General features: G+C 38.0%; 1 protein-coding gene across 1 annotated transcript; it reads left to right on the plus strand.

Moving 5' to 3' along the window:
- Positions 1-1,595: 1,595 nt before the first annotated feature.
- LOC149030195 (hydroxymethylglutaryl-CoA synthase-like) lies at positions 1,596-8,930 on the plus strand. The gene is made up of 12 exons (XM_089142517.1): positions 1,596-1,858; positions 3,159-3,265; positions 4,138-4,270; positions 4,533-4,676; positions 5,386-5,544; positions 6,706-6,779; positions 6,860-6,935; positions 7,039-7,094; positions 7,203-7,290; positions 7,397-7,537; positions 7,630-7,779; positions 8,456-8,930. The coding sequence occupies exons 1-12, from the start codon at positions 1,787-1,789 to the stop codon at positions 8,684-8,686; spliced, it is 1,431 nt and encodes a 476-aa protein (XP_088998643.1). The 5' UTR covers positions 1,596-1,786; the 3' UTR covers positions 8,687-8,930.
- The last annotated feature ends 869 nt before the right edge of the window (positions 8,931-9,799 follow it).

The raw sequence follows: 9,799 nt of genomic DNA on the forward strand, positions 1-9,799 counted from the left end.
TTTAGATAGCTCTATAGAAACAGTATTTTCATCAAACACCTTCAAGTAACTGTCTAATAGTTATCAAGACAGTTAGTTACCTTAAACTAAGTTATAATTATCAATAATGTTTCAGCCACATCATAAATCTTAATTTTCTTTATTCAATAAAGAAAATCTAACACATTTATTTCGTCCTGTCCATTTTTAGCCAATCGCCATTCATCCGGATCCCACGAAGTTTATTCATTTTTTTCCGAGCTGTCCCATCCTCAATAAGACAACATAGGCTTAATAGTTAATACGCCGTCTAGTGAAACAAGTTAGAGAGTAGAACATCAAGGAATATACTTGATTTTTATATTTTTCTATCATATATTTAGGAATGAAGTTTACTTTTACATCGAACCCCGATAAAATCGTGTATTTTCCAATAATGTATCTACCATTCATTTCAACATGTACTTTTCTGACCAATCACCATCCACCAGGACCAAACGATTGTTCACGTGGATGCACATGTTACATGTCTTTTACCGTGTCAACAAGATGGCATTCTAGTCTGACGTCATAGGCTCACTTGGTTGCCCTAATCTTCCAACCATCCATCTCTCTTAACAGTTTACCTAATTAACGACTCTAGATTCATGGACTAGCCAAGGATTGACTTCCAAACCTTTATATAATTAAAGAGAATCTTAAGGGTCATTTTTGGAAATTAAAGTCCAAAAGTTGGATGCTCAGATTGTATTCCCCACCCACCCCATCATCATTCGTATGGTTCTGGAATATCCTGAAAGGGGGTTTCACTCCAAATCATCTTTTTAATCGGGATCTTCTATTTAGAATATTCCACGTGTCATTGTGTGAGAGTGAGGATTTTTTTACCCGTAACTAGGGTGTCAACGTTACAATTTGGAGATGAAAAATACCTAGGCCATTAACAAAATAACGGTTTTGAGCTGATTTCGGTTTGGTGTGGTTTGGGTTCGGGCTAACTAATGGTTTAGACTCGGGTTGACTAACTGTTTATGGTGTGCAAGAAAAAAACAATAAGAAATAATTGAACATCCTACAACAAAATCCAAAATTCTATAAAAAACAAAGTTTCTATTGGTTAATTTCCATTAACAAAAATCCATCTAACCTATAGAAATCGAGTTCCTGGACATTAAGTAGTAGAATGACTATTTGATTTTTGAATTCATGCATAATTTTTTTATTTGTCTATACCAACTAATGGTAATATAATGACTCAAATATTATTTAATATAAAATTATAAAACGGATTATAAAATGGGCTATAATGGGTAACGATTCGGTTTCAAGTTGGTGCGAGCTTCACCACCCTCAGCCAAAACCAGCCCATTAGGGTTTGGTTCGGACCTGTTCGGACTACAAATTGACCCCTACCCATAGCCGTTGCGTTTTGCCGTTTGAGTATACAAATCATGGCAACACGTGAGAAACGAACAGGAAGTGTAGTTGGCCAGTTGGTAGTTGGATCCTGAATGGCAGAGTTGGTAATTAAGAGGTGAAACCGTGTACAAGGTGGTAAATAGGCCGTCCAATCTTACGGTTACAGGATTCGTGTGTGCCAGCCAACTCCTTTTAAATTCGCCAGAAAAGAGTTCTCATTGGGGGCATCTTCGCTTTGCCACTCTCACATTTGCTTCTCTTCTCTCCTCTCGCTTCCTCTCTGTCTCCTTCTACCCTTTATAACGTGTCTGCGGGACCAAGAACGTGAGGAAGGCAAACCAGAAGCTCCAAATTTTTAGCTTTTGGAGAATTTGGAGTGTGAGCAGAAATGGCTTCGCAGCAGAAACATGTTGGAATCCTTGCCATGGACATCTACATGCCTGCTACGTGTGTACAGCAGGTTAGATCTCATATTTTGCTTCGAAGTTCCTGCTGATGTGATGGATTTATTCTTTTCTCTCTAATGATTTAAGGTTTGATTAATGTGAAAGGACGCTTAGAGGATGAATCTGCAGGTTTAAACAGAGAAATTTTCATTTGGTATCTATTTTTATCGTGATTCTTCCTTTTGTTCTCCTAATGTAGGATTCAGGATTAAAGTCACTGAACTTCTTTCCCGCTTTTTCACTTTTTTAAAGTTTCTGTGAGGAATTGTAATGGCGATGATTCTTCCGTGTGTGTGAATTTTGATGCGCCTTTTCTGTGTCAGCTGAAAGTTCAATATCCTTGAGAAAACAAGCGGGACTGAAATTTAATGAACTCCAATGTCGTCTTCAGCATCGTGATTTCTGCTTATTTTTATTTATTTATTATTTATTTAATTTTTTATTCAAGCAACCGCATTGCGTCCAGAATTTGAAACTTGACGCTTCGTTTGGTGCCCTGCACACCTTCCAACCAAAGTTTTATTTGCCTTGGGGGTGGGGGAAGCGACAGTAGCTAAAAACATTCAGTTGAAGGCTGTCCTGTTTATTTTGTACCCTATTGCTCTATGTTTGAGTACCGTTCAAGTTTTACCTATCATTCTATCTGAACTAGGAATCCTGATTCTTGATCTATTTAATACGTGCCTGGTGATGTCTGCTCATCATTAAGAATTTTGTGTCAGATCCTCACTCCATAGTGATTTGTCCATGAAATTTGTTACAAAGCTCCATGAGGCTAACTAGGAAGAGATACTTGACTTCACTCGCATATGCTGATGTCTTATTTATGTTGTTACAAATATATGCTCATTATCAAAGACAAAAACCAGCCAATATTTGAGCTTGATCTTCACTAATATCTAGAGTAGAACCACCAGGTGTACGGTGTTTGTTGGAGAGTTTAATTCTGTAAGTGCCAAAAGTGTCTGAAAACCTACTTCATTCCCTTGCCTTTGATATGCGCCCTCTTGGAATAATTGATTTTCAAGTAGAATATCATGGCCAATTTTTATATCACAGAAAGAAAATTGAAGGTATATTCTAGAAAATATGTGTTTTTCCCCCTTTTCAAATGTATACCCCCTTCCTTTTCTTTGTCCCTTTATTCTTCCTTCCTGCTTTCTCTTAACAGTTCCCAGGGCTTCGACCAAAGACTGTTAAATGTTACATCTCTGTTTCTTATTTCTTCCTCACTCCTGCCTTGTAGCAGTTGTATTAGAAGCTAATAACTTTATGTGATCCTTTGAATTAATGTATTACTTTTCAATGGATTAGGAAGCATTGGAGGATCATGATGGTGCAAGTAAAGGAAAATACACTATTGGACTTGGACAAGATTGCATGGCTTTCTGTACGGAATTGGAAGATGTCATTTCAATGAGGTATTCATGCTGATCCTTTTTCTCTTCTATATGCAACTATTGGTCTGTGAAGTGCCAAAATGCCTTCGATATTTGTATTTCCAGATGTGTGAATGATTGTGGTAGTGTATTACAATCGTGGTTTAGAGAACTATCATTTTTCTAATGACATTCCTGCCCCTCTGATATAGAAGAAAGGCCCACCGTGGAAAATTTTTATTATTATACTATTAGTGCCATTAGCACAAATGTGAGATACATTGCTTTCCCTTAAGAGATTTGGAGCTTTTGAACAGAGGGGCATAATTTTGGCCTATGTGGTGGTGTGGTTGCAGCATCCAAGATACAACCACAGTCTGACATTTCACCACAAGGTCTGGGCTTTTGTCACTCATGCGGTCCATTTTTGACTGCAGGGAGATGGGAGAGTTATTTGCAAATTTGAGTTTGTCATTCAGTGACTCCAATATTTGCTACCTTTGAGAGTATTTGAAGATGTTGCAGAATAAAAACTACATTGAGAACCAATGTTGTTCAGTCGTGAACCACAGACATTTTGTTCTTGTCATTTGTCAAGACTATGAGGCTGCATAAAGTAATTTTGTTATTTTTACCCTTGATGCAGATTGGTTATAAAGCATGTATTGGATTTTGAAAAATTGTAAAGATTTAATCCTCACAATATAGTTTGGATGTTGGTACTCTGTAAACACTTTTATGTTTATTATTGGTGAAAAATGGTCTTGCTTCTATTTGGTTGTCATTCTTTGGTTGGACATTTGATTCTGGTTCATTAAATACTTGATTAATAAAAGCTTATTTTTGGTTAGTTACAAAAAAAATTCTTGGCTTTTGTGGAGGTTCTGTTCTTCTGTTGATTTTTGGGTTTTCAGTTTGACAGTTGTTACTTCCCTTTTGGACAAATATGGTGTTGATCCAAAACAAATTGGTCGGCTGGAAGTAGGCAGTGAGACTATAATAGACAAGAGCAAGTCCATCAAGACCTTCTTGATGCAAATTTTTGAGGTAATGTCAATTTCTTTGGCTGCACCAATGCTTCAAGATTTAACACCCAATCCAGCAGGTGAGAAAGTTGGGTCTGGTCCAAATGTCAGGTCATGCATTGGTTGTCCGTTAAAAAGGATCACTCCATGGATAGAAGTGTAATCTTCAATGGCTTTTTGATGGACAACAAAAAGCCATTGAAGATTACAGTTCTCTTTTGATCTCTCCCCTTCCATATGCCTTTATTTTTCTCAGTTTCCTCCTTTTCCTTGAAAATGAACAGGAACATGGCAATACAGATGTTGAAGGAGTTGACTCCACAAATGCATGCTACGGTGGTACTGCAGCTTTATTCAACTGCGTGAATTGGGTAGAGAGTAGTTCATGGGATGGACGCTATGGACTTGTTGTGTGCACTGACAGTGCGGTTAGATTCTTGCCCCTTTTGTATGGTTATTTGACATTCATCTTCAAGAACCATATCCTTATCACTGTTATCTTGAACATATTAATTTCTGACATACATTAGTATTTAGAGATTAGATGTTTTATATCCATCAATGATATACGCAATTTGCTTGCCTTCCCTTTCCTACTTATGGTTAAGTTTTCAGTTTGTAAAATTTCCTAGTGTGTTATTGATGGAGGTTAAAACAGATGAACAAATAAATCTTTTAAGCTTTAGTTTATGCACCTGATGATTCATCATGGGTGATAGACCAAGAAAGGTCATGGCTGAAAAACTTAAACCCACAAATGGGAGTTTTATATTCATCTTTTCATGCTATTCTTTTCTTTGTGTCCTTAGGGAACTGATAAGCTTTAATGCTTTTACTTCTTGAAGATGCATTAACTGTAATTAATAAATTAGCATATCTGCAATGTTCATGCATATCCAGCATCACTGTGAGCATAACAAAATCCAACATCTAGAAGGTTGCCTGGTTTTGCATAGATGGCAGACTTCAGGCTTTTGCAACTGAGACTACTATGTTTAAGATGCATTTAAATGTCCCTATTCTGCAGCTGTTTTCGTGTTTTACTGCTAGCTCATTCACTTAAATATATGTAGATCCAGATCATGATCAAATTGGTTTAAGCCATATATTCGCTTACATAAAGCTTCCTTCTTTTAGGTTTATGCAGAAGGACCAGCCCGCCCCACAGGAGGAGCAGGTGCTATTGCTATGCTGATTGGGCCAAATGCTCCAATTACATTTGAAAGCAAATATAGAGCAAGTCACATGTCTCATGTCTATGATTTCTACAAGCCCGATCTTGCTAGTGAATACCCGGTATGCTTCCTGATCTGTCTATTGCCATGTTGTATAACCATTTTTTAATCCTAAATTACAGTATATTGGAGGGATTATTTTGAAGTGCGCATTTGATTGTCCCTCATATTGGGAGAAGTTTGTTTCCCATTATTTTCGTGGAGATAGGGCAAAAGAAAGTGATATGGGTTTCAAATGTGATCCATAAGTTCTTTTTTTTTTTCCAACCAACCAAAATTTTCTATTTGACAAAGTTTCAGGTTGGTCAAGTATAACTAAACAAAACCTTTAATTATGTAAAGTAGACCATCCTGGCTTCATGCTACATTATATGTATTGATGATATGATGAGTTTGCCTTTTTTATCTTTCCCTTTCTTTGTAGTACATTCATATGAGTTCACTGTAAGTAGAGATCAGCTTTGAAAACCATTAAGGCGGCAGAAGCCAAGCTGGGAAAACCAAGAGAACCCAAACGCGAGCCCGCACGCGCGACAACAACTCAACCAAAACACAAACCACAGCAGGAAACATTAACCAACCAGGAGACAACAGGCCCCACCGGATCAAAACAAGAGCCAACAATAACCCACCGACCCCCCAAGCACACCACGGCAACTCACCAAGAGGCAAATGAGGGGCACCTACACCCAACTTACCCCCAACCCACAGAGGGCTTGAAGAGAGCACACGGAATAGAGCCAGGGTAGGCTGGATCGAAGTGGTCCTTGACTTTGAACTCATTGCTCTTCCAGTGTCCTGCCCGCACCTCCCCAGAATTGTCGTGCTCCCTGCGCTAGAGAAAACGTTCAGCATGATATAAGGATAAGTGACACTTGTGTCCAAGTACCAATTTATGTCGGGAACTTTAATGTTCAACTCCACAGAAATGCAAACCTGAACTTTAGTGGTTTCATGTTCTGTGTTTCTGAGAAATCATCTAATTTGCCTGAATCAGATTGTGTTGGCATTTTTGAATCTTGTTAACTTTCATGCATGTCTAGTTCTTGTGATGTTGGAAACCCTTAAAGCTTGGTGCCTTGGCAATTTCCTGCTTGATCTTTATGTAGCATTTGATAAACAATGTATTTCACAGTGGATCTTGAAGCCAATGCACATTAGGTTTATAATTTACTGGTGTGTATCCCTATACATTTCATTTGTTGCCACTTCTTTCATACAGGTTGTGGATGGGAAGCTTTCACAGACATGTTATCTCATGGCTCTTGATTCTTGCTACAAGCGGTTATGTGACAGGTAACCTCAAAGTGATGTGTTGGAGAACTTTTTTCTGGTGACCTTTTATACAATTTTTCTTATGATATTCTTTTTCGCAGATTTGAGAAATTGGAAGGAAAGTCATTTTCGATATCTGAGGCAGACTATTTTGTGTTTCATTCGCCTTATAACAAGGTATGCAAATAGTGCCATCTGCAAATTTCTGGACTTGTCAGTGGATTACTCTTGAATTCTGAGGTGGTAGCTTTATTAATTGCCCCTTGAAATGGTTTTGCAGCTTGTACAGAAAAGCTTTGCCCGGTTGTGCTTTGTTGACTTCCTAAGAAATGCTAGGTGCCTACTGTCTACCCTCTTTATAATTGTGAAATGTTGGTAGTTTCTTTTCATGCTTATTCATCTAACAACTGATAACATTTTTGTGTTGGTTTTTATGTTTTTTAGTTCTATTGATGAGGTTGCAAGAGAAAAATTGGCACCATTTTCTGATCTGTCTGGTGAAGAGAGTTACCAGAATCGTGATCTCGAAAAGGTTACTTCAGCATTCGACCCTGATTAATGCAAATGTGATTTCCCATTATCTGGCTAGTTGAACTGAAATTATGTGCTGAGCATTGCATTGTCTTATACATCTATAGGCATCACAGCAAGTTGCAAAGCAACTGTATGACACAAAGGTGCAACCAACCACATTGCTTCCAAAGCAAGCAGGGAATATGTATACTGCCTCACTTTATTCGGGATTTGCGTCTCTTATCCACAACAAACATAGTTCACTAGTAAATAGCTTGACCTTCACACTTTTCCATGGCTTTTACCTCTCTATAATTGATGTACATTCTGTCAATTTGACTGTTTATTCTACTTACAGGTGGGTAAAAGAGTAATTATGTTCTCTTATGGGAGTGGCCTAACTGCTACAATGTTCTCATTACAATTTCGGGAATGTCAACATCCCTTTACCTTGTCAAACATTGCCATGGTGATGGATATCTCTAAGAAGTTGAAGTCAAGACATCAGGTTACTTTTTTGTTTGTTTGATGAATATTTAATTTTTATGGTCTTTTTTTCTTTTTTTTGGTATCTATTATGCCCTGCCATTAACATCACTCAAGACTAGGAAGACGGATATTGTCATTTTTTCAATTTAAACATCATGTGCATACACAAGCATTAGGACTTTGTGTAGGAAGCTTTTATGCATGGATACCTTCACTGAGTACAAGATGCAAAACATTTTGAACTGATTATTTTCTTCTAGAGCTTACCTTTAAATTAATTCATGAAATTTACAAGACATGCAAATACGTTTAATCATCTGCAGAAATAGCGAAGTGGAAAATGAGGTAAAGCCTAAGATTCTTCTGCAATTGAATACTTGATCAATTCTTGGTTTGTTGGAATTTGTCGGTCATGTGGAGTCTCATCTCCCCCTCCTGTGTTTTCACCTTGTCTGGTTAACTAACCATAGGAGTGAAAGCACCAAAACCAACCCATCAAAAGATTTTTTAGAGATCAGATTACGAAGCATTTGAAGAAGACTGTCCATGGATAGAATTTCTTTGTTCTATTTGATGAATAATTGATGAATCAATGATTGTTCTAGTGTTTGAGAAATTTATCTTTGACCACTATTAGCATGAATGATTTCAGGACCATCAGCTGATCCATCTGTTTATTTGTGCTTGTCATGCAGCTTCCTCCCGAAAAATTTGTGGAAATATTGAAAGTAATGGAGCATCGATATGGATCCAAGGACTTTGTGACAAGCAAAGATACAAGCCTTTTGTCCCCAGGTACATTCTTTCTCACTGAAGTTGATTCCATGTACCGGAGGACCTATGTTAAGAAGGCTGAAGATGGATGCAATGGTGGTGGCGATGCTACAGCTCATGAAAATGGCTCACTAGCAAATGGTCACTGTTAGCTACTCAATTAGAAGGATTGGAGGAATGGTCAGCATTATTACATTTTCACCTACTGTTAGTGATTGGGAGAAGAAAATGGTTATTGAGCTATTATTTCCCTGATAAATATGGTTTCATAATTAGCTAGGTTTCATTACTAGGGTTGTTATTTATTTATTTTTGGAATGAATCATTATTAGTTGAATTGTGATCCACCGATTATTATGGTAAGATCAGCCTTTGAATAGGAAAAGCTGAGGCTGACAGAGATAGATATGTCTCCGCCACATATTAGAAGGGGACCTACCTCTGAACTTCTAACAAGATGAATCACAGGTAGAATTTCAGTGGGTCTCACTCCTAATATATGGTGAAAAAAAGGAGGAGAATACAAACCTCAACCGGTAGAGGATTTGGTCTTGAATTGGAAAATTATTACCTTCGTAAGGGTAGGTTAAAACTTAGAATCCATTTAGGGATCTTCTGAACCAGAAAAGAAAAGCCCATTTAAGAAGAACTCGATTAATGTAAGTCAGGTAATTTTATGCTCTAGAGGATAAACTTGAAGCCATTTCTGCATCCTATGGTGATCTCTCTTTCCACAGAAGAAACACACGTAAAACCAACAATCAAACTGTGAAATTGGTGGGCCATCTTCACAGTAAAATAAAAATGAAAAAGAAAATTGGTGGGCCCTGAAGAGTTCTTCCATACACGAATCAAGAGAGTGAGTGGTCTGAACTCTGAAGGTGGTCTTCCTCCACTATCCATCCTCCCATGACCCACCCATCATTTGTGACACGCGTGGATAAAAAGTGGGGTGGCGAAAGTGCCATCGTCTGAATCTGGTGGACATTTTATAGTAGTTGAGGCCTCTGGGGAAGGACCACCTGAGCAAGTGGGCCGTAATTCCCTGTCAACGCCATTGTGGGCTGAGAGGGGTTTGTCTTGGGCCCTCCTTATGAGAAAACAGGAAAAAGTTAGAGATATGGGGGCCCACGATTTCTTAATTTCCTTATTTTATTTATTTTAAGTGATGACAGATGACCTTTCAATAGTAGGCAGGTAGGGTCCACATGCCTAAGTGGGGTAGGACTTAGTTTCGCACGTCCCGTAATGAGGTGGAAGTCAAA

The sequence above is a fragment of the Hakea prostrata genome, chromosome 1 (genome assembly GCF_041222555.1).
Source record: "Hakea prostrata isolate BN-2017 chromosome 1, UWA_Hpros_2, whole genome shotgun sequence".
Classification (NCBI taxonomy): Eukaryota; Viridiplantae; Streptophyta; class Magnoliopsida; order Proteales; family Proteaceae; genus Hakea; species Hakea prostrata.